The sequence below is a fragment of the Sciurus vulgaris genome, assembly GCF_902686455.1.
Source record: "Sciurus vulgaris genome assembly, chromosome: 9".
Classification (NCBI taxonomy): domain Eukaryota; kingdom Metazoa; phylum Chordata; class Mammalia; order Rodentia; family Sciuridae; genus Sciurus; species Sciurus vulgaris.
Genome location: NC_136469.1, coordinates 143,183,705 through 143,208,078, shown reverse-complemented (window position 1 = coordinate 143,208,078; position 24,374 = coordinate 143,183,705). Strand labels below are relative to the sequence as shown.

Sequence of the window (24,374 nt, the reverse complement as noted above, 5' to 3'; positions counted from 1 at the left end):
ATGGCCACAGCCCTGGCGCCCCAGCTGCCCACTGAGCCATCCTGAGAACTCCTGGGCACCTCCGTGACTCAGTGCCCGGCCACCGCCACCCTGGGCTGTCTCAGTTTCCCCAGTACCAGGGGTTGCAGTGAGGCAGGGTGCTCTGCCACCCGCCAGGTGCACACCGCAAGGCGTGGGGACGTCAGGCGCCTTTCCAAGGGCCTGGCAGGAATGGCCTGGCTCCTGTGGAAACCAGGAGGCGGGTGGCATGGGAATTTCTCCCGCCCGGAGGGAGCCAAGGCTGGGCGAGGGCTTCTCTTGCACAAGACCTGGGGCTGGAAGTAAGTGGAGGAGCTGGGCTTTGTCCCCAGTAGCCTGACCCGAGGCCACCTTTATAAAACCAGGGGTCCTGGGGACCAGTATGTCCCGATCCTCAGCTGCTGTGGAAACCATAAAGACCACTGACCAGGCCTAGGAAGGTGTCAGACACAGGTACCCAAGAAAAGCTGGCTAGTGGAGGTAGGCTGTCCCAAACGCCCCACGCTGACAGCTACGAGCTTGTAAACTTTAATTCCCATACAGTAGAGAAACATACAGTACAAGCAACTCTGGGGGTCGACTGTACAGCGAAGCTCCCAATGCCCCAAGACACCTGTGCGAGGAGGTGCCCCAGAGCCTGCCAGCTTCCAAGAGGCCATGCGCGGCCTGGCTCTCACCGGGCTCCATGGGCGAGCCGAAACCGGCTTAGTCCGTGCACCCTGGCGGCGCCTCCCCCACTGCCCCGTGGTCACCCTGGGAGCTGAACTTCTCCGGGCAGCAGGCTGAGTGTGTCCATCATGCTCTGCTTCCTGTCCTCCTGGAAGGGTGAGCCTCGTGGCCAGTGCAGGGCTGGGCTCAGCAGAGGGTCATTCACTGGCACCTGCTCCAGGCCAAGCCCTGATTAGACCCCCTGACTCCTCCAAGGGTCAGGGGCACAGCCTGCCCTCCGGGGACTCTAGGTGGTGGGGCGGGCAGCCCCTGTCATACTTGTGGGGGACACTGTGGCAGAAGGAAACTGGGCAGCAGGGATCAAGGTGGTGTTCATGGGAGAAAGGACTTGGGAGCTGGGGCCTGAAGCGGGTGAGGCTGGGTGGGAGCAGGGGACATTTCAGACAGAGGGATGGACAGGCACAGAGGCAGGAAGCAGAGGAAGAGGGTAGACTTCAGGAACTGCAGGAGTTTTATGGGCTCCCAAGAACTTGGAAGGTGACCTTCAAGAGCAGGTGCACCAGGGGAACATGGGACTTCCCTCATGGCACTGTGATTTGGTCTCAATGCTGAGATTCGAACCCCCAGCTGGGCCCAGCCTGGGACTGTGCCTCTGGACGCTGAGATGCTGCTGGCCCTCTGAGGACCATGGTGGTCCTTCGTCCTGGTCCTGGGGTGGCTATAGCCCTGCCCTCTGCAGGGTCTGGCTCTGGTGCTCGACGCTGGAGAGAGGGGGCCTGCCTCACACCACCACCTCGGGCGCGATGCTGAAGAGGAGGTCCTCGTTCCCCCGCCGCACCTCCAGCAGCAGGGGAGACTCGTTCAAGACGGCCTCCTGCAGCTCACTCGAGTCCACCAGGGGACGCCCGTTGACTTTGACGATGATATCGCCATCTTGGATTCCCCCTCTGCCAAAGGGAGAGACATGGGGTCAGCATCCTCACGAGGCCTGGGCTCAGGTAGGGACACGGTGAGGTTTTAAATCAGCAGTTTAACAAAAACCATGTCAGTGAGAAAGAACAACACGCAGACGGCAAAGTTCCTTCACCAAAGAAAACAATGGCGTGCTGAAATCCGCTTCCCCATCCGCAAGCCTCAAGGTCACCTGGGCCGTCTTCACCCAGGACCACAGTGCACAACCCCTGCTCTGACCCAGCCCACCACAGCACGCAGGGAGACTGAGGCCGAGGAGGGGAAGGACCCGTTGGACCCCTTCCTGGGGGTTGGTCAGGTGGGCCTGGGCGTAGCACATGCCCAAGGTCCACCTCAGCCGGCAGCACTGGGCGCTTCAGATGCCTCTAGCACTTTTTGGTTTCAAGGGAAACAACTTCATTTCACCTGATCCTGACAAAGCCCCCGGGGCAGCAGAGTAGGCAGAGTCGTTCACACAGGAGGACTGTGGCCTCTGAAGACCCAGCTCAGCCCCTGGCCGGGACAGTGAAGCTCAAGGAGGCCTGAGCCAGGCAGGAGCCCTTCAGTCTCTGCTTCTGGACAGGAAGGTCACTCTGGTCCACCAACGGGTATGTCCAGTGCTCCAAGGGACAGTTCATCTCTCCGGCCCTCCCTTGGCTTAGAGAGGCCAAATCCACCTCCCACAGCACTTTGCCAGGAAGCTCACGGCCACAGGAGGTCGGCACAGGACACCCAGCCCAGGTGACCCCACGCCTCCCGGCCAGCCTCCCTGCCTCCTCCGGCAGAGCCTACCTCTGAGAAGGCGAATCTGGAACAACCTCCTGCACATAGATTCCACTGCTGACCGGCGGGAAGTCTGGGTTGGCAGCCTTAAGTTCTTCCACCAAACTGAAAGGACAGCTCAGCTGTGAAGCCTCTTCTGAGCCCTGGAACCAGCTCCTTGGCAGGCAGCTGCCCCACCACTGCCCAGGCCAGAGAGGGAGCCTCCTGGGGGCCGCCACACTGCCCTGTCCTGCCACCTGAGCACTGTGTTCCCCATGAGGTGCATACAGCTCCTCAAGAGAGACTTAAAGCAAAGACTGGTGAGAAATGCGAAGGGAAGAGCCAGTGGGGGAGGGGAGCATGCGTGGGAGGAAGGAGGAAAGGGGGTGGTGGGCAGATGGACGGACGGACGGATGGAAGGAAGGAAGGATAAGTGGGGAGAAGAAAGGAGAGATGAACAGACGTCGACAGGTCAGGCACGGAATGCTCAGAGAAGACTGGACAGATGGTAGGGTGGTGGATGAAAGAGGAAAAGGAAGAACACATTCAACTGTCCAGTAGTGTGGTGACCTCGATTACAGATTGCTTCCAAGCGAACCCCTGAATTAACACTGCTGAAACAGGAAGAAGGGTCGTTCAGGACCACGTAGGCTGGGGGTGAAGTCAGCGCTCCTCGATGGCGCCACGTCCTCCTGCTTCAAGCCCTTGGACCTGATCTGCACACCCTGTCTCCTGAAGCCTACCCGCCCCTCCCTGATCATCCCTCTCCCTGGGTCCTTCCAGGCACTCATCACGGTAGACCTGCCATTAGGGGCAGAGTAGAGATGCGTGGAACACAGTCCTCGCTCCCAGGGGCTCCCGGTCAAGGAGGTGGGGAGGGGGCCCACAAACAGGAAGCTGCTACACAGTGGGGCCACGGCTGGAGAGAAGCCCAGCTCTGCAAAGAGGAAGGCCTTGTGAGGTAGAATAGCATCTCCCTGAATTCTTGCACCCAGAACCCCAGTGTGTGACCTTGCTTGGAAATAGAATCTTTGTAGATGTAAGTAGTTGAGGATCCTGAGGTGACATCATCCAGGATGTTAAGTGAATCCCAAGTCCAGTGGTTTTGTAAGAGAAACAGGAGGGAGATTTGGACAGACACACAGAGAGGAGGCCTTACAGAGACAGACGGAGGAACTGGCCTGATGCGGCCACAGCCAAGGACTCCTGGAGTCACCAGGAGCTGAAAGAAGCGGGAAAGTTATTCCCTGAGCACCTCAGACGGCCCACTGACCCCGACTGCAGACTTCTGGTCCCCAGAACTGTGAGCTAACACACTTGGCTGTTTCGAGCCACCAACTTGGTGGTGATCTGTTGTGGCAGCCCCAGGAAAGAATACAGAAAGCTCTCTGAGAAGGGGCCTCTAAATCAAGCCCCAAAAGGAGCAGCACAGGAGTCCAAGCAGAAGCCCCAGGCCAGGACCAAGGCCGGCAGGAAAGGGGTGCAGAGGGTGGCACCCCATTGCTCACCTGGGAGTGATGGTCCGCATCCGTAAGCCGATGAACCGCTTCTTCCAGTCTGGAAATGAGCACAGTGGCATGGGGTTACAGCGGCTGAAATCTACTGCCCACCTCAAGGGCACCAGCAGGGGACAGACAGACCTGCCACTCTCCTCTCAACCACTCCTCAGAGCTGGGAAATGTCCCAGGTCTAGTCTGGCTCTCCCCTGGTGGCTTTGTGTCCACGACCATCTTCCAACCAACTCATCAGTTCCAAACATCTGCTCTCCTTGCTGAGCCCCCAAGGGCTCTCCTGACAACCCCTGCATTGCTGATCCCCAAATGCTGTGGCTTGGAACTGAACCTATCCCAACCCCATAAACAATAATATCACCTGAAGTGCCCAGTGAGCCCACGCACCAGGCCCAACAGAGGTGGCACCTCCACCCCCCACTGCTCCAGCCAGCATCCTGGCAGGCGGAATAGACCCGGAAAACACATCAACATATTCTGAACCATCAAATGAGACTCAATTTGATTTACATTTTCATGTCATAGAAGTTTTCTGACCACAATGGACTTAAACTAGAAATCAATAATATAAAGATATCTAGAAAGTTCTCAAATGCTTTTAAAGAAGTCAAAAGGGAAATGAGAAAGTATTTTCAACTGCATAAAAATGAAAATGTGACAAATCAAACCTTATAGGGATAAAGCAGTTCTTAGAGGGAAATTAATAGTACTGAAGTGTGTATATCACAAAGAGGGATGGTCTCAAGTCAGGAACCAGAGTCCACCCGAAAAACTGGGAAAATAGGCCAAATGAGACCGGAATCCAGCACATGGAAAGGAATAGTAAAGGTAGAGTATAAATAGAAAGGTAGAGTGAAATAGAAACAATGGAGAAAATGAATGAAAACCAAAAGCTGATTCTTTGGGACCAAAAAGATCGATAAATCTTTAACCAGCATGACCGTGAGAAAGAGAAGACATAATTGTCGCTACCGAGAACAAGAGAGGCTGGCTGTGGGTCCTACAGACAGCGGGAGGCTGGGAGAGGGTATCCCCAGCAACCTGACGCCAGCACGTCCTGAAGCGTCTGTCTTGCCCCCAAGGTGGGGAACTGGACCAGGACGTCCACTCTCACCACTTCTCTGGAATATTTTACCAGAAATTCTAACCAGGCAAGAAAAAGAAACAAAGGACATTAAGATTGGAAATAAAGAAATTAGACTGTCCATATTTAGACTGCAAAACCATCCATGTAAAAAATCAAGTGGAATCAAAAAATTGACTAGCACCAGGGCTGTGGCTTGGATCTGGAATGCCCCAAGTCTCCTGGTTTGAATGCGGCAGTGTCCAGAGGTGGGGCTCCTGGGAGGGGACTGGATTCGAGGGCTCGACCTCAGTGGCTTGGTCCACCGGCAAGACATCCGAATGGACCCTGGGAGGCGTGGAGACTGTAGCAGGGGACCCCACGGGAGGAAGGACTCATGAGACGGTCCTGGCGCGGCGTGTCCTAGGGCCCTCCCCTCACCCTCCTCCCCAGACACGGGAGGCCAGCAGCTGCTTCACCCTGAGCCCCTGCCCAGCCCCGCCTCACCACAGGCCCAGAAATGATGGCGCCAACCGACCGTGGACTAATACTCTGAAATCGACCCGCAATAAATCTCCTCCTCTGCTCTGATTTTCTCAGGTGCTTCACTTGGTGACAAAAAGCTGACTGGCCATCAGGAAGCCACCTAGCCTGTCTGATGACCAATACCCAACATCAATTTTACGTGTATATTCTTGTTACAGACCGTTGGCGACTGACCCGAACATTATGATCTATGACACATGGCTGAGAAAGTAAAAGAAGACGCACATCACAGAGAGGGAGTCTGGGGCCTCGGGGCCCAGGACGCATCAGCATTCGAATGCCAGTTCAACCACAGGGCCAGCGCAACCCCGTCAACGCAGCAGGATCGCCAGAGATTGGAAAGCTAGCCTAAAGATTTTGGGAAGGAAAAGGACCTAGCGGAGCCAAAGCGGCCTGGGAGGAAGATGTCCACCCCTGACTCCAGGACTCGCCGCAAGGGACAGGAGCCCAGCCGGTGGGACGGCACAGGTGAAGCAGCCGAGCAGCATGCAGGTACTTAGCTTCTGCCAAAGCTGCGATGGCGTGTGAAGAGGAGCGTCCTCTCTCTAGCCAATGGTGTAGCACAATGGAATATCCAAAGCAAACGCACAACTAAAACCCTTGCTCTATTTTTTGCACTCTATAATTCTTTTTTGAAATGTGCCGTAGCCCTAAATCTGAAACCTCCAAAAGTAAAACTTCTGGGAGAAAATATTCTGACTTTGGGTTGCAAAGATTCCTAGAATCAACTCCAAATGCATGACCTATTACTAAAGAAGCCTGACTCCCTCCAGATGGACAACTTTCTGCTCTTTAAAGACACTGGTAAGAGGAGAAAAAGATAAGGCAGACCAGCAGAAAACACCTGCCATTCATTTATCAGGGCTCCTCTCCAGGGGAAGGAAAATTCTCGCAACCCCTTAACAGGAGCACAAGCAATCTGAGGGTTTTGCTTAATGGGCAGAATATTTAAACAGACACTTTCGCCAAAGATGACGAAGGGACGGCCAGGAGCCATGTGGCAGGGGCGTCTGGAGGCCCTGGCTCCCCCAGTCTCAGGCAGAGTCTGCCTTTCGTTCTGAAGACCCCCAGCCGCAGAGACAGCCCAGGTGAGCGCTCTGGTGGCCAGAGGTGAAGGAGGTGCCGCAGGGCCAGGGCCAGGTGCGACGTGTCCTGCAGGCAGGTAGGGCCCAAGGACCTGCTGACGGGAGGGACGGTGGTGGGAGGTCTGAAGGGTGGGACTGCCCTCCGCGGAGGGGAGGTGGCTAGTGGGTGGGCGGTGGCGCAGAGTCTCCTACACTGCCGTGGGTGGATGTCCACAGCAGCCGTGCAGCCACCTCACAGCTGCGGGGAGGCCGGTGGGGAGGTGACTTTGGGGGATCACTCCCAGGTAGCGCCTAAGCCCACGAAGCTGGACGAGGACTGGCCAAGCCCAGGTCTCAACACCTGGGCACCCCCAGCTGCTCCCTCCGGGGACGCTGGATGCTGGCTGGCCTGCCGCAGCCTGAGGCCCCGTGGAAAGCGGGTGAGGTTGCAGCCTCCCGCACACTTGGCGAGCAGGGCCTCATCCCTTGCACGTGAAGGACACCTTCCCAGTAGCCCAGCCTGGGGTCACCTTGGAGGCCAGGGATGGTCACTGGGTAGGCGTGCAGTAGGGCCAGCAGCCCAGCTGTGAAGGCAGGTCTCTAGAGACACAGGGGCAGGGCCAGGGGTGCGGTGGAGACCCCAACTCTTCCCACTGCCTTTAGTGGAATGCTGTGAACGAGGCGCCTTCCGGGAGCCACTGGAGAGCGGCGGGGGAGCCAGGGCCTGGCCGGGCTCCTGCCTAAGCACCCCTCGCTGGCTCCGGGCTGCACCTGAGTACGAAGCTGGAGCACCAAACAGGACTTACGGGGCCCTGGAGACCTGGGGTGAGCAGAGGAGCCCTGTGCAGGGAACTGCAGTGGCCCATGGCACCCTGGGAGTTCCGCCTCTACAGCCCAGGTCACGGTGGGCGTGCTGCACGCCAGGGCTCCCGTGCACAGGCTGCTCCCCCAGCCCCTCCAGGGCTCTGCCCCCTCCGAGCCCCCGAGATTCCAGCCACACTCCACCTCTCTGCAAAGCCTGCTGCCTCAGCTGTACATGAAGCCCAGGCACCAAGGCCCCCTGTGTGCTGCCACCCCAGGCAGGGCACCGAGAGCCCTACCGTCTCTTTGGCTCACCTTGGGCCCTCCGTCCCGCAGCCCAGGGCCCCTCTGAGTCACTGCTGCCCTCTCAAAACCCCCAGGCCCCAGAGCTCCATCAGAGTCCTTGGCCCCAGGGGCCCACGGCTCCAAGGACCTCCTCTCTGGCCCCTGCTGGTCTCCGGGATCCCGGGTGGACCTGGCTGCCCACCTCTGGGATGCCACCTGCCTTTCTCCTGGTCCATCTCTCAGACACCACATCACCTGTTGGCCCTTAGGGGCAGTGTCTTTGAGGGTTTGGCCTTCAGCCTGTGTCGGGGCAAGACCAGGAACAGGCAGCTGGACATTTGCCCAGGCTGCCCTGGCCTCGTGTGGGACAAAGTCAAAGCTTAGCTGAACCTTGTCTGGAGCTCAGGAGGAGGGGCTGGCCTGGGCTTAGCTGCCCCCTCTCCCTGAAGAAGGAACAGAGGTGCAAGAGCACCTGCCCAGCTCCGGGTCACCACTCCTGGACATGCCCCTGCCCTCCCTCCTACTCCCGCCTTCGGAGGGAGGCTGCCCACTCCCCGGTCTGCTCAGGAGGGACCTCTCCAAGGTCTACCTGCTCCTCCCTGCCTCGTTCCAACCCCACCGCTCTCCTCAGCTCTCCCAGCCAAGGGAGGCCCTGTCCCCTGGGACAGTGTGGTGGTCACTCTGACCCTGAAAACCCCCACGGGCATCTGCACCCTCTTGTCCCCACCCCTGGACAACACCACGAGCGCACCCAACCTCTCCTGGACTTAATGAAAAAGACTGATCATTTTAAAGAACTTTAACTGGGTTTGCATCATTTGATAATTTTATTTAAAAAATGAAAAACAAACTCTAACTCTAGAAGAATTTTAAAACAACAGATTTGTTACTCAGCTAAGATATGTGGGGGTGAAGGCTTCCCAGGGGCCAGGAGAGGTCAATGCTGACCAGGATGGTCCTGTGCGATAGAGAAGCAAAGTCAAGGCTGGGGGTCCTCATCCGAGGAAGGAGAGGAAGAGAGGTTTGAGGGAGCGGGGCCACCACCTCCTTCAACGAGACAGGTAATCACACTGGCCTGCACAGGCACAGTCCCCTGAGCCCCAGGGTGGCCAAGGTCAAAGGCACCCAGAGAGCTGAGGAGTTAAACTGGAAGGGCTGGCTCAAAGGAGGAAGGACCAAACCACAAAGGTACACGGGTGCGGCCCTGGGCCTAGCTCTGAGCTGCCTGGCAGCCACGAAGAAAAGGCTTGGGAGGCCAGGTAACCCCCACTGTCCAAGAGAAGGAGCCTTGGCTTCTTGGGAAAGAGGCTCTGCCCAGCCCCAGGCGGTCTTCACCTAAGGGCACTGAGGAACAGAATGCAGGCTCCAGTGCAGCTCCTCCTTGACCAGTCCTCGAGCTGCATGGGGTCCGTGAGCTTGGCGGGCAGGATTGTGGGGGCAAGCAGAGGAAGGCCCCTGCTCAGTGGAGTGCTGGCAAGGGGCAGGGAGGAGACAGGAAGCAATGTGAAGCCTGCATGTCCACCAGAAGGTGAAAGATGGAGAAGCTTGCCCGGGCCAGAAGTGCAAGGTGGAGGCCACCAGGAAAGGATCCAGGTCAGGAGTGTCCCCCAGGAAGGTGGCCCAGTCACCAACTAAAGGCAACTGACAGGCTCTCACTTGGACAGCCACCTTGAGCCATGGCAAGACCTTTCCCAGTGGGGTGCTCATGGCCCCGTAGGAGTGGGAAGGGTGGACTGGGCATCCCTGTTCGGATGGGGGTGAGAAGACGGAAGCTGGCTGGTGGGTGCCTTCCAAGGATGAGGGTCTTGTGCTCTACTCCCCTGGAATAGAGACACCCCACCAAGAGGTCTTCGTGGCCCACAAATGAAAGAAGTACTTAGCAATGAATGGATGACTGGACAGGTGGAAGGAAGGGACAGGAAGAGACAGGTGAATGGGAAAATGGATGGGAACATGGACGTAAGGGTGGATGGGGAGATGAATGGATGGATAGACTAGTGAGGGATAGAAGGATGGATGGATGAGCGAGTAGGTAGGTGGGTAGATGGACGAGTGCGTGGATCAGGCGGGTGCGTGGATGGATGGAGGGTGGCATGGAGGAAGGGAGAGAAGGAGGGACGGGTGGGTGGGCAAATGGATGGATGGACAGACAAAGGAGAGATGGACAGATGGAGAGATGAATAGAATACAGTGGGTAAATGAAAGGAAGAAGGAAAGAAGAAAGGATGGATGGGCAGATGGGTGGATGGGTGGGTGGGTGAGTGGGTGAGTGAGTGGGTAGATGCATGGATGGGTGGGCAGATGGGTGGATGGGTGGCTGGGTGGATAGGTGGATGATCGGTGGGTGGACTGATGGATGGGTGGGTAGATGGGTGGATGGGTAGATGTGTGGATGGATGGACGAATGGGTGGATGGGTAGATGGATGGATGGGTGGATGGATGGATGGGTGGGTTGGTAGATACGAGGAAGAAAGCACCAAACTGTGACAACCAATGAACAGCCCGGACAAGAGGAACCCAGAAAGTCCAAGCGGATGAAGAAAACGAGATCACAGCTCCTGAGCCACAGAGCATGGTCTGGAGGGCAGGAAGTGACTGGGGTAGGAACTGAGAGAGGCCACGAGGGTCCTGGGGTCTCCTGGCTTTGTGGAGGGTGGGGGGCCCAGCCTGGCTGGGAGCATTGCTCTGCCAGCACCCACTGCGGTGTCTCTGGCCGGGCCCACCCGTCCCGAGGGCTCTTACCTTTGATGGGCTTGCCTTGGGACTCCGAAAGGAAGCGCGCGATGCGGTCGGAGGGGATGGCGAAAGAGATGCCGGCTGCGACCTTGAGCGTGTTGATGCCGATGACCTCACCATCCTGGCAGGGCCGTCACAACAGGTGGTCACGGGAGGGAGACCAAGCAGACTGCTGCCCCAGAGCATGGTGCCCAGCCTCCCCTCCAGAGGTGGCCCTCCTGGAGCCGCCCCAACTGTCTCGAAGGGTTGCTCTTGGGTCACGTCTGGGTCAGCAGCCCCCTTCCGCTACTTCCAGAGACCCCTTCTCCTGCTCCACCCCTCCCTGGGAAGTGGGGCCCAGGACCCAGCCCGCAGCCAATGGCTGAGAGGGAGGGCGGCGAGGGCCTGCTCCCTTCCTTCAGGAGCCCCACGGCGTCCCTGTCTCCGAGCCGCTCCCTGCCCGAGGCTGCTGCCTCCTGCAGGACATCTGCCCCAGCCACGGGGACCTTACTCGAGAAGGTGCCCTCCCCGCAGCCCGGTCCGCCCCATGGACCTGCGCACTGGCTGCGGTGTGGAATGCACCTTGATATAACCCTGAGGACAGGAGGCCCCGGGAGGGCAGGTGGGCAGGCTGTCTCCCGCCCACCTCCACTAGCTGCTGCTCCTGGGCAGGTCACTCCTGGTGGCTGCTGCAGACCTTAGGCAGCCACCTCCTCCTGGACCTCTGGTCTGGCCGTGCTCCTGACTGTTAGGATGCAGGTTCTGGGGCCCTACTGTGGGTCCTGTCCCTGCCTTGAGGCTATGTCCCCCACATGAGCAAAGTCCCAGAAAACCAGAGGCTCGGGACCTAGGGCACACTTACCAGGTTCACCAGGGGTCCCCCGGAGTTCCCGTACTGCAGGGGGAGGAAACAGGGTGTTAGCTCTGCCCCACGCCCCAAGGGCTCCTCTGCCGGCTCTGCTCTGCCAGCGCAGACACAGCAGCTCGGCTTGCACGGCAGCCTGAGCCGGCCTCACAGACAGGAAGGTGGAGGCCACAGGCGCACTCTCTGGCAAGCACCTGCTTTGGTGTCTGGGGCACCTTCTTCCGCCCTGCTGGCCAGGCCCGGGGGTCCCAATGGAGACTAATGGTTCCTGCACAGGGAGTCAAGGCCGATGTGGGGGCGTGTGCTGAGCTGTCTGGGCGGAGCTTTGTGAACGCAGGAAGGGCGATGACCCCAAAAGAGCAGAACGCAATGCTGACCAGGGCAGGGCGAAGGCAGTTTGGGGTCGTGGCCAGGCCTCCCCATCTCTGAAGGACTACTAGGGCTTGAACTCCCAGGCCAGCGTGCCTGGGTAGAAGCCACAGGCTAGCATGCATTCAGGAAAAAGAGACCTTTCTAGCAACACGTCAAGAGCGGAAATCGGCTCTGGGGACAGGAGAAGCCTGGTCAGAGGCGACCTCGAGGTCCACCCTGGCGCCCTGGCTGGTCTCCCCTCTCTAAGACTCACGTTGATGATGGCGTCCGTCTGGATGTAGTCCATGTCTGAGTCCCGGAGGCCCAGCTCCTTGCCATCCCGCTGGGCGGTGCTGACGATGCCTGTTGTCACCGTGTTCTGCAGAGCGAAGGGACTGCCAATGGCCACCACGAACTCACCAGGCCGCAGGTCTGCTGAGTGACCCAGCAGCAGCACAGGGAGCTTTTTCTGCGGGCGTAGGGAGAAAAGGAAGGACATAGAGAGCGAGGGTAAGGTGACCTGAGCTGAGATCCTGGCCAGGGGTTCCCGGCAGGCCAGGGGCAGCTTATAGGGTAGCGCCCCAGGAGGCCGAGGCAGGCCCCAGCGTGGACAGGGGCCAGGACAGCGCCAGACCCAGGCTGGGGTCCAGGGCACAGAGGGCCCAGCTGGGCAGCCTCTGAGGTCCTGAGCCTCCTGGCTTACGGGTCACAGGTCCCTCTGGAGATCTGGAAGCAGCTGCAGGCCCGCCAGCCAGGTGGTGTGGTGAGGAGCTCTGAGGTGCCAGCCGAGGGCTCAGAGCCGTCGCGGGGGACCCTCGGCAGCGCCCCCACCTCCTGCTGCATGCCAGGGAAACCGAGGCCTGGAGCGGCGAGCCGACGCAGCCATGCACGCCAGCCCCACCGAGCGGCCCTCTTGTAGCTTCACGGGGACCAGCGGAGCCTCAACTGACCTGAACTGGGCTGGGAGCTTGGGGAGGGGCCGGGTCCAATCTGCTCTGCACTCGGGAGTGCAGGGGGCCCTCAGGTGCCGGTGAGAAAGTGCCAAGGTGCACACTCAGGGCAGGTGACTTCGGCAAAAGCCAGGCGGCTCTGTCATTGCATCCATGCCGATTCCCAGGCTCTGGTTTGCATGGGGAACCCAGGAGGCACCGCGGGGAAGCTGGGGAGGGCCATGGGCCTCGCTCTGGAGGGAGCAGGATCCACAGCTGGATCTGACGCCCCAGGCAGCCCGGGGGCTCGGGGGCACTCGCACTGGGGACGCGCAGGAGGTGCTGGCCAGGGGCCCAGGTTCCGGGTCTCACTCACCCTGGCAGCGCCTCGGGCACAGGAGTCAGCCAGGGCGTCTGCTCTGCCCCTGTGGGGATGCGGCGCTGACCGGCCCCTGAGGTAGTGCCGGCAAACCAGGAGCGGCCCGGCGGGCACCTGGTCTGGCTCTCCCCTCCCCAGCTGGGCCTTGAGCTGGGGCCCGGAGCTGGGGTCCCCAGGCCTCACTCTCCTGCTGCTGTTTTGCAAGCCAGGTTCTGCTGGGGCACACCACACCCGGCGCGGCCTCGGCCCCCTCGAGCTCAGCACAGCAGCACCGTGACAGCAGAGAGACCACGGGCCCCCAGAGCCAGTCCCACCGGGCACTGCACAGGAGAACTGGCTGCTGTCCTCGAGCCCGCTCCCGTCACCCTCAGTGTCCCTGTCTTTACAGGAGGTGGTGCCCCCAGACCCAGCAGCTAGGCTGAGGGCACCCAGGTGTGGAACTTGTGCAACCCCTGCCCACCCTGCTTTGGCTGGCCATGAATGCTGTCCCCCTGTGCCCAGGGGAGGGGCCAGGCCCCAACTGGGCACCCGGGAAGTTCCGTGTGCAGCCCTAACCCCGAGGCTTAGTGACTGCCTGACATGGGGAGGCCACGGGTAACCCCAAGACCCACCCGAGCAGCGTGACGATACGCTGGGCAGGGTGAGCAAGCACAGGAGGCCCAGGCTGACCCGCCACACTTGACCACGGTCCTGGGAGTTACCTGCCCTCCCCTGGCCTCAGTTTCCCCATCTCAAATTCCAGGTAAGGGCGGAAGGATGGCCTGCCTTCCAGAGCTGTCCTGAGAACTGGGCAAGTGCAGGCTGTGCCCAGCACCAGCCATGCAGTTGTGCTTGGGCAGCCAGAGGAGGGTGCGGGTGCCGTGGGCGTGCCTGTCCCCAAGGGGGCCAGTGTGTCCCCAGGGGCGGGCCTGGGCGGGCCCGCAAGGAGCCTCCACTCAGGCAGTCTTGCTCCGTCCTGCACCTGGGGTGTGGGGCAGTGCAGGGCTCGAGACCCAGACTCCAGCCTCGACCTGACCAGTGACCCGTGCAGATTGCCGGTGGCCTCCAGGACTCCGTTCGCCCGCTGTCCCGTGGGAACGTTGCGCCAGCGCACCCAGGAGGCCTGGAGGCTGTAAGAGGCCGCGGCGGTGCCACCCCTGCCGTCCCTCGCGCTCACCTTGGGGTGGATCTTGATGGTGGCGATGTCAGACTTCTTGTCAATGTCCTTGATGGTGGCCTCGTAGGAGTCTCCGTTCTGCAGCTGCACCTTGAGCTGCTGCCGGCCTGAGGCGGTGCTGGTGCTGGACACCACGTGGGCGTTGGTGACGATCAGACCCGCCTCGGACACGATGAAGCCCGAGCCACTGGAGAGGGGCACGTTGCGGCCAAACAGAGGGTGTCTGCAGCCAGAAGCACAGGCGGCGCTCAAGAGGGCCTCCTGGGCCTGGGGGGTCTCGCAGGCCGGAGCAGAGCCAGCATGGTGAGAGCAGGCTCGGAGTCCCAAGGCCTGGGTTTGAAGGCCTGCCACTTGTGAGCCACACCCTGGCCATCGCTGAAGCTGGACCTGCCTCACAGCCGTGAGGTGGGGATGGTCAGCTCCGGCCTGCAATTTGCTGCAGGAAGACACCGTGCCTGTGGAGGGTCAGGCCTGCGCCGACCCGCAGGGACACCATCTACCCAACACGGGCAACTGGAGCCGGACAGACCAGGCAGGTCTAATTGCCAGTCCCCGCTGTCACCTGCAGCCCTCAGGCAGGGCACCCAAGCTCCCCCAGCCTCGGTTGCCCCGTCTGGGAAACAGGCTGTCTGCATTGCAGCCGCGCCCCACCAGGAGGGGAGGGAGGCTGAAGGCAGAGGCCTCTGGGGCCTTCTCCAGGCCGGGGGTCCCAGGCCTGGTACCGTCCCTGGGGCTGCTACGCAGACAGGAGCCCGGAGAAGGGCCCTTGTGGGGCCTGGAACCAGGTAAGAAGGGAAAGGCCCAGGGGGTGTCTGCACACCTCAGGGCACCACGGCCTCCGCATGGGGCAGAACCAGCACCTAGGGCAACAGCCAAGGCCGCCTGGCCCCCCTCCAAGGTAGGGGCCAGGCCCTGCACCCTCACGGCAGGTGTCACAAGTGTTAGCACAGCACCTGTGACCTCCCGCGGACAGGGCCTTTGCAGATGTGCTGAATCAGGATGGGGCCACACTGGGGCAAGGTGGGCCCTAAATCCAGGGGCGTTTGGGCACAGGGGCACCGGGGCATGGGTCATGGGCAGACTGGACAACACAGCACAGCCCAGGACACCACAGGCTGCTGCCCACTAGGGAGGAGAGAGGCCTGGAGCAGGCTCTCTGCAGCCCCAGAAGGGTCCGGCTGGTGGCACCCTGAGGTTGGGCTTCCGTCCTCCAGAGCTGTGAGCCAACCCTTCCCGTTGCTCAGCCCCGGTGAGACTTCCATTAGAATCCCAGGAAAATAATACAGTACACACTCTGGGGTCTGCACTTTCAAGGAGGGGAAACTGAGGCCCTGCCTGGGCTCGGCACACAGTGACCGGCAGAGAGGAGTCTGTCCGGCTGCTCCACCGTGTGTGGAGCCTGGCACCTGTCCACTCAGCGGGGACAGTCCCCACCCTGCTGCTGCATCACCTCCGAAGCACCACACAGCCACGGCGCCTGGCACGTGAGGTTGGCAGAGAGGGCGGAGGGAGCCTGTGGTCTCCACTGTGCCCAGACCAGGGCCCGGGTCACCAGGTCCAGTCAGCTCACTGCCTCCAAGGCCAAGGAGGGACCCGTGCTGCCATGCACCTGGGCCACGCAGCAGTCAGTGATTAGTGGCTTAGGGCCCAGTGCCCCCGGCCTTCCAGAGGGATGTTATGGCTGTCCAAGCCACCAGAGGGCTGGTGACGCGCCACTGAGTGCACCCAGTTGTAATTTCCTCAATGACACGTCTCAGGGCCCCAAGGGAAGGGCAGCCAGGGGTCAGCCTCTGCAAAGGGACAGGCTCTGCTCTGGGATCAGGAGCCCGGGTCAGCCTCAGCTGGGTCTCAAGCCTCAGCTTCCATCTCCAGAAACGGGTCTCACGGGAAGATGCCTGGGGCACCGTGGACCTGTGACTGTTCCCCAGTGTGGGTCACCTGGTGCCATGTGCACGAGTTATGAGCATCTGTCTCCCTCCTCTAGGAGGTGGTCACCACCAGTGCTGCACTGAACTTTGGACACCTGGACACCACAGGGAGCTCTGGAGAAGACCCTGAACAGCCACCCAGGCTGCGACCCAGGATGGCTGGGGGCGGGAGGGCGCGGCGCCAGGCACCTGCGCCCACTCCCAGGTCAGACCGATGAGCCAGCAGCCTGGCTCCTCTGATCCCTATCAGGACGGCAGGGCTCCCGCCGGACTCCCGGGCTTCACCCAGGCCTCACCAGGGCCTCACCAGGGCCTCACCAGGGCCACGGGGTCGTCGGGCAAGGAGCACTGAACTCGAGAGAAGTGTGACCGTCTTCCTTCCGGGGCCTCTCAGTCAATTGGGAAGAGACCCCGGGACTGGGTTGGAAGCTCTGCCAGTGCTCTGCAGGCAGGGCAGCTGGGTGGGGTGTGGGCAGGGCGAGGCTCCCTCCGTCCACGCGGGCCCCGTGGGCCCTGCTTCCGGGCGCAGGGATCCCTCCCCACCGGCTCCCTCCCTCTCACTCCTGCCCCCACCACCCTGCCTGCCGCCCAGCTCCTGGGTTGAAGCCAGGCTGTCCCCACAGGGCCACTCGGCCAGCTCCCTTGGGGCTCCTGCCAGGCCAGCTTCCTGTGGCCGCCCTTACCACCTGACACCCGCTGCCACTACGCCCTGCCTGCTGGAATGGAGTTTGCAGCGGACAGAAGGGACTCAGGGGGTATGGGAAGCCCCGGGGTGCGGCAGCGCTCCACGCACCTCAGGAAGAGCTCGATGTGGACCACCGCGGGCGCGATCTTCTCCACCACGTCGGCGATGAAGTTGAACTTGTACCGCGGGCTGGTCAGCTGGTGGAGACCTGCACTGGCAGAGGCAGCAGGTCGTCAGGGAGGCCGGTGGCTCCCGGCAGCCCCGCCTGGCCCAGGGAGCAGAGGCCCCCCTGTTCAGGGCCAGCCTGTGTGTGAGCAGAGTCTGAGGGACAAACAGTGCGGTGACATCCACTACGCAAGAAGGGGGCCCCTCACCCTGAGGACAGACAAGGAAGGCTTCTGCAAGCTGAGCATCCTCAGATTGCCTTCCTGGACCTGCTGGGCTAGCCAGGAGGCTCAGAGAGGTAAAGACAATTGCCCGGGTCACACAGCATTGACGCTGGGGTCAGCACCCTGTGCCTTCCTCGAGATAGGACAGCAGCATCTGTCAGGACACCACAGTTCCACCTCCTTGCAGGCTTCGGCAGGTCCTCTAAGCCTGGGGCCAGGGCAGTACAGCAGAGACCCCTGGGTGGTCCCCTCTAAGCTGCCCCCACCTGGCCCCAGGCTGGCCCTGTCTGGGCTGATGGCCACTGAGTCCTGAGTGAACAAGGCCTGTGTCCTCATCTCACTTGGCTGCAGCCCAGTCCCGTTGCCAGGCAGTTCATGAACCTCCCGGATCTTCCGAGCTCAGGTTTCTGCTGCCCTCAGCAGCGGGCTGCCGGCCGCCCCAGGACCACAGGCCGGAGGCGTGGTGGGGTGGGCGCAAGGCCACTGCCTTTGGTCTCCTGCACTGGCCCCATCCAGACCTCCAGGTCCCTGCCACCTGCACCTGAGCTGCAGGCAGGGCCGCACCCGGCTGGAGTCGTGGACGCCTGTGCCGTGCTGGGCCCGGGCGCTTCCTGCTCTGTGGCTTCGGCAGGGCATCACCCCCTGGGCCTTGACCTCGTCTTTGAGACATCGGCCTGAAGGTGCCGGGCCTGCGGGACAGGGTGTGAAGGCGGCTTGCAGACGGTGAGGCCCGCCGCCCTGGGGGCCACCTGGCCACGTCAGCTAGGGCCGGCCCAGAAAGTGCAGATGCAGTGAGACGCCTCGGGGTCTCTGGGAAGAGGGGAGCAGCAGGCCCAGGGGAGATCTAGCTTTCTGGACTGTCCAAGGGTGGCAGGCCTCCCACTGACCGTGGCTCAGAGTGGGGTGCCCGCCTGCGGTCCCCGCCCCACAGACACTGTGGGGAGGCGCCGTCCCCACCCACAGCCCACTCACTGTCCCCGGCTGTCCAGGCTGGCTGCCGGCAGGAGCCCTTGCCTCTGCTCTAAAGGTGAGGAAACGGAGGCTCTGTAAGGCAAACCCCTCGTCCGGACGTGCGGCGGGCTGCGGGCCGCCCTGGTACCCCCAGCCAAGGCACCCCAGAGGCCGGGCCTCCAGGCTGGCTCAGCTCTGGTGTCGGAGCAAAGGGGTCTCCCCTCCCGGAATCCTGCCTCTCCACCAGCTAGCGGATGCCGGCCCCACCAGCCAGCCTGAACCAAAGCCACCGGTTGGGGGTGGCCAAGGCCAGCGGGGAGATGCCAGCCCCATGGGCTCCTCACGGATCGAGCCCGCGGGTCAGTGTGGTGGCCCTGGGGCCCAGTGCCCTCAGGGTAGCAGGTCTCCAGACCACATCGCCACTGGGGTGGCCCAGGCGCATGTCCCCAGGAGATCGCTGACCCTCCGCACAGCAGGCGACAGGCCTGTGGGTCCTCCTCCTGTCCCCAGGTTCTTGGGTTCCCTTCCTGGACCCCGTCAAGGAAGAAGGAAGCCAGACCTGCCACCCAGGCCAGAATCTGCTCTCCTACAAGATGGCCAACCATGGAGGCGCCTGACCAGGCACTCCAGGGCACCTTGTGCCCTCCGTGCCCAGCAGGCTGTGTTGGGGAGAGGCACTCGGACACCCCATCACAGGATGGCCCAGGAAACAGGCTGGGAACAGACCACTCACGGAGGACGCGGGCCTGGAGACCCTCGGGGCCCGCTGGTCCTGGCCCTTTAAGCCGGCCCCACACAGATGCGTCAGGATGAGTCAGTGGGAGGGAGCCGCGCCTCCCTGAGGAGCCGGCTGGAAGAGGCTCTGTTTATTTGGGGTTTCTGACAACCCCACCCCCACGCCTTCCTGGAGCCAAAGTTCTGAAGCCAACTCGCCTCAACCCACTCAGCTGTTAGGTTTTTTTTTGTTTTGTTTTGTTTTTGTTTTTTTCAAAAAATAAACTAAACTGGAATCTACAAAAGGCCCTGCCTGAAGTTTTGGCCGGGAAGAACCAGACAGAGCAAAGCCACCAAGGCCAGGTGTCTCCTGAGCCTCCCAGGAGAGGAAGGAGCACAGCCGGGACCAGGGCAGGCTGGGAAAAGAGCCACCAGGGAGAGAAGCCGGGTCTCAGGGCTCCACCTCCAACATTCCCTCCTGACAGGGCTTCCAGGAGCACTGAGGGACAGTGGCAGACCCTCAGCTGAGGATTTTGTGCTGGTTCCAGTCAAAACTGCCAGGAATAGAGGGGGAAACTAAGGCCTGGAGTGGGACAGTGAATGAGCAAGACACTGTGCAGGACTGCCTTGCACTGCTGAACAGGTTGTGCACTACACAGTTCTGGGACCATTAAAGACAATGAGTGTGGCCTGCTTCCCGGGGAGCTGTGCAGTGCACAGCTGTGTGCATTAACGCTCTAGCTCCTAGGAGACACAACCAGGACAGAGACCCAGGTCCCTGCGTCTGGCTGCTTAGGGGTGCCACTCCCATGGCGAGACACCACAGCCTCCCACGCTCTTCACACCTCCACTTCCTCATCTGTGAATTGGTATGACTGCGGCACTCTCCTTCCCTGGGTCGCTGGACAGTCACATGATTTGTCAAGAGGCAAAGAGCATGTGAAACACGAAGGAGGGTCTGGGTGAGGTGCCAGCCAGCCACCCAGAGCTAAGGTGAAAAGGCAGCAAGTTCAAGGTCGGCCGCAGCAACTTAGCAAGGCCCCCTCTCAGACAAAGCAGAGAAGCTTGAAGGAGGGAGTCAGAAGGTGTGCCTCACAGGGTGGCTCGCGTGGAATCTCACGGCTAGAGGAGCCAGGCTGGCCCAAGCCAAGGACAGGCCAGGGCAGGCCTCTCCTGGAGGCTGGACCCCCATCACATCAGCCAAGGACCAGCAGAGGGGAGGTCAGGAGTTCAGGGGCTGGCTGCGCGCCTTGGGCGGGTCCCCTGCTCTCTGAGCGGTCTCCTTGCCTCACAGCGACTGGCGGCTCCTGCCCGCAGTCAACGAGGTCACACCTCCAGGAGCTGCGCAGTGCAGGGCAGCTGGGGCCCCTGGCCCAGGTCAGGGCTGCTGCCCTCCCTGCCCTGCGTGCCTAGGCAGGACCTGGCCTGAGGTCACAGACGCAGCATCCGCTGATGTCCTGGGAGGGGTGGGGCTGGACTCACTTGGAGCAGCCGAGACGGAGAAACACAGGGATCCGGCCCGGTGCCCAACAGACCCCGCAGGCTCCTGGGGCTTCAACGTCGGGCCCATGGAGGGTGGGTGGAGGCCACCAGGGCCCTGGGACTCAGCTGCTTCCAGAACATTCCCTCACGCATGCCCTCCCTGCTCACTGCTGTGGGCCAGGCCAGCCCAGGCTCAGGGGCCCAGGCCTTGGGGACAGTCAAGAGGACAGCACCTGGAGAGACTCGGTGCTGCTGGGCCCAGAGGGCAGAGAGTGTTCACAGGCCTGTGAGGCTGAGCCCCACGGGGGCACTGCTGGCCGGGCCTGAGGGACAAAGACTAGGACGCTCCTGGCGGTGGACACTGCACAGGAAATGCACAGGACGGGAGATTGTGGCTGAGGGACGGTGGCAGCAGGTGGACCAGACGCCTGGTCCCCAGTGCCCTGCAGAGAAGTCCCCAGTGGGTGCAGGCAGCAGAGGCACCGAGCAGAGCCGGACCAGCCTGGCACGTGCACGTCCTGGCCACGCTCCCGCTGCTCCGGGGACCCCGGCCAAGGTCTGAGTGCGCTTTCGGCTCACACCCAGCCATGCCAGAGTGCCCTTCCTCACGGTGCGGGGCCAGCTGGGGGGACCAAGTGGACGGGCGGGGGCCAAGCTCGGGGCACATCTGTCCCTCCACTCGAGGACGGCTCACGTGGCTTGTGGGTCTCTCCTCCTAAAGGGCCATGACGGCCGGGCGTGGGGGCACACACCCGTAGCCCCAGCGACTCGGGGGCTGAGGAAGGAGGATCCCAGTTTTGAGGCCAGCCTCGGCAACTTAGCGAGAACCTGCCTCAACCAAGAAATCAAGAGACTGGGGAAGCAGCTGGGTGGTAAGCGCCCGGGTTCAGTCCCCAGGACTGCAAAAATAACGATTGAAGTTCGTGATGCAAATGCCCAAAGATGTGACTCAGACGCCCAAGCCTGGCACACGGGCCCAGACGCGGGGCCTCTGGGGCAGAGGGAAGCCGATCCTGGCCCTCTGGCCCCGCTGCCCGGTCTCCCTGGCTCTGCGGCCCTGGGCCCACCGGCCCCTTTCAGGGAGTGGCCACTCAGCGGCTCGGCTCGGGCCCCTCTTCGGGAGCCCTCCTGACGCCCAGGACTGAGCGGATGCTGGCAGCAGGACGCGCGGGAGACCACCAGGGCCTGGGCCACGGCCGTGGGGCTGAGTGAGGAGTTGCTCTCCCGACATCGGCGGGCACACGGAGCCCCGGGAGGTGTCCTCGGGTGCGCCGGCACCCCACTCACAGGGAGCAAGGGACGGGCTCGGTGAGGGGCTCTGGGCCAGCCAGTCTGCCAAGACCCCACACCCACAGCCTCCTGCCGTCCCGAGCAGCCAGCACGTGTCCCCGGTGGTCTGTGCCAAGCCCCATCACTGGCCCAGGGCCAGCCAGCACACGGCAGGAGCCTCATGAGAGTGGACCCAGCAGCAGGGGTGCTCCCAAGGCCAACCTCCGCCAGCCCCCCGGCCCCGGGCCCCTCCAAACCCTCGCCCACAGGCCCCGGGCCTTTGCCCCTGGACAGCGAGGTCCAGGAGGAACCCGGAGCCAAGCCTGCTGGGTGGGGGGCCTCGAGGAGCAGGGGACCTTCTCAGCTGCAGGACCATCTTGGAGCCACAGTGCCCGCCCCACGCTCCATGTCCTGGGCAGCCGAAACGCACTCCCAGCCACGCCCTCTGCCAGCTCGCTGTGTGTGACCCCCTTCTCCAGATCCGGTACTGAGGCTCAACGTCCCAGTGCGAGGTCAGTCACGAGGGCCCACACAGAGGGCTGAGGCCCTTAGCGGGGAGCCTGGCGCTCTGGTCACCTCCCCACTGCCAGCAGCTGGCCCTCTGCCTAGCCCGTGTGGACCCGCAGGGCACACAGCCCCACCAGACACCCGGGTGCCTCCATGTGGGACTCCAGCCTCCAGAACAGGGAGACAGCCTGTCCTCGGCCAGCGACCCGGCCTTGGCCAGCGACCCAGCCTCGGCCACCTGGCTGCACCACCACAAACCCGGCAAGGCCGCGCCCTGCCAGACCCTTCAAGGTTCTCCCACACGATCCAGAGTCCCACTGCTTCCCAAAGCGGTTCCCAGACCTGGTGTTTGTGGAGGGGTCCGCCCTGCGCGGTGGCGCCCCCAGCGCTCGTGGGAACCCCGGCTCGCGCAGGGCGGGGCTCCTTACTGCAGGTTCTGCTCCACCCCGCAGACCCGAGCCGGGAGGGTGCCATCTCCATCTTTCAGGGCTACCAGACCCTCATTTTCAGAGTGCCGGACACAACCTGGGGAGCTCCTGCCTTCGGGATGAGGTCTCAGACAGTGGCCTGACCCTGTCGGCCACTTGGTCCTGTCCAGCCTCTGGTGTCAACCCCAGGCTTCCACACCAGCTGCTCTGAGCCATCTGCCCCACCCCGCAGGGTCACCTCGCACAGCGGAACCAGGAGTGTGTTCCTGCAGGTCCCTCCTTCCAGAACCCCTGCGCCTGCAAGGCTGGTCCTCCTCCTCCAGATCTGGCCCACAAGGCCCTCCACAGGCCTCGCGGGTGTTCCAGGGACCTTAGACCATGTCCCAGCCGCACCCCGTCTCTGCTGGGCCGGCTGCAGGCTGTGACCAGGGCCCCCACTCATCGCCACCAGCAAGCACCCCTCCCACCAAGAGCAGAGCCTGGACGGCAGGGTTTTCTAGCACCTTCCTCACGCTCAGGGCCATCTGGGGGGCGCGGTGAGAAGCACCGATTGCAAGCCGGAAGATGCTGTTTGGGGGACTCAGGGGACTCCTCTCCCCAGGGAGCCCACACCTCAGGTTCCCAAACAGCCAGCTGGAGACAAGCAGGAAGCCACCAGCAGAAGATAGTGCCGGTGTTGCCCTCCAAGGCACGGAGACTGGAGACCGAAGACCAGGACAGACTGCCCACAGTGGGTGCCCTGGCAGAGTCCTGCATGTGGAGCCAGGAAGGTCAATGTGCCAGGCCAGAAGCTGGGAGCCCGGCCCATGAGCGGGGTCCAGGGGTCTGGTTTCACTTTGACTCATTGTGTGGCCTAGCGGCAGCCGTTTGCTTCCTGGACCTCAGTGTCTCCTTCCTTCTGGAAGGTCAAAGGCAGTCGGACAGCTTCTAAAGGGCTGGGGCGCAGGGCGCGGGCCTGCGCCGGGTCCCTCCGGCCTCCGTTCCCGGCCTCCGCCCTCCCACCGCGCAGGCTTACCCGAGGGGCAGGCGCCCTTCTGCAGCTGGCGCACGGGCGACCCGGAGAGCTGCAGCGCCCGGCGGCTGGCCGCCTGCAGCGCGCACACGTTGGCGTAGGTGCGCCCGTCGGTGCCGCACACGGCGTGCGACCAGCGGCAGCGGCACACGCCGCGCGCGCACTCCAGGCTCTCCCCGCACGGCGAGTCCAGGGGCCGCCCGCAGGGCTCGCCCTCGCTGGCCGCGCACACCAGGCAGCAATTGCAGAGGTCGGGCACGTAGCCGCCCGGGCAGCGCGGGCTCGGGCAGCGCGACACGTCGCAGCGCGCGGGACACGGCGCGGCAGGGGGCTCCCGGGCCAGCGCCAGCGCGGCCAGCGAGGCCAGGAGCAGCGCGCGCGTGTGCATGGCGAGGGCTGCGGCGAGGGCACAGCGAGGGCGGCTCAGGCGGGCGCGTGCCCGGAGCGCTGGGGCATGGCGCGGTCGCAGGGCCGCTCCCTCGGCGAGTCTGCGGGCCGCGGGCGCCTCCGCGCTTAAGGCGACCGCCCGGCCCGCCCTCGCTGGAGGCCGCCCGCCCCGCGCCCCGCCCCGCGACGGCCTCCGCCCCCGCCTGGGACGCTGCCCGCCAGCTGGAACTCGGACTCGGAGTGACAGGCCGGTGCGGTGCGTGAGGACGGGGCAGGGATCCGCGCAGGGCGGCCAGCGGCCGCCCCGAAGGGCAGCCACAAGTCAAGAAGCTGCCGCACGCCCTCCCCCGCCCTCCTGGGGCCACCACCAGGTCTCCCTCCCGGCTCCCCGCTGCCCCTGGGGACAAACACGTGGTCAGCTTTGGGAAGCATCCCAGGTGTGCTGGACTGTGGCTCCCAGGGGGGCAGGGTCTGTGCCAGTCTGTCCTCCGTGGGAGTGCCAGTCTCTGCCCGCCCTCCTCTGCCACCCTGCCACCCCCGCCTCAGTTGCCCCTCC

General features: G+C 62.6%; 1 protein-coding gene across 2 annotated transcripts; it reads right to left on the bottom strand.

Annotated features, from left to right (window-relative positions):
* Nucleotides 1-530: 530 nt before the first annotated feature.
* Nucleotides 531-23,924, bottom strand: HTRA3 (HtrA serine peptidase 3). Of its 2 annotated transcripts, XM_079153798.1 has the most exons (9): nt 23,435-23,924; nt 16,788-16,887; nt 14,067-14,289; nt 11,877-12,071; nt 11,249-11,281; nt 10,414-10,528; nt 3,909-3,957; nt 2,431-2,526; nt 531-1,634 (listed from the first exon to the last, which is right to left on the bottom strand). In XM_079153798.1, the coding sequence occupies exons 1-9, from the start codon at nt 23,817-23,819 to the stop codon at nt 1,469-1,471; spliced, it is 1,362 nt and encodes a 453-aa protein (XP_079009924.1). In that variant the 5' UTR covers nt 23,820-23,924; the 3' UTR covers nt 531-1,468. The 2 variants fall into 2 exon arrangements, with proteins under 2 accessions (XP_079009924.1, XP_079009925.1); XM_079153799.1 differs by lacking the exons at nt 531-1,634; nt 2,431-2,526; nt 3,909-3,957 and adding an exon at nt 8,505-9,140.
* Nucleotides 23,925-24,374: the final 450 nt, after the last annotated feature.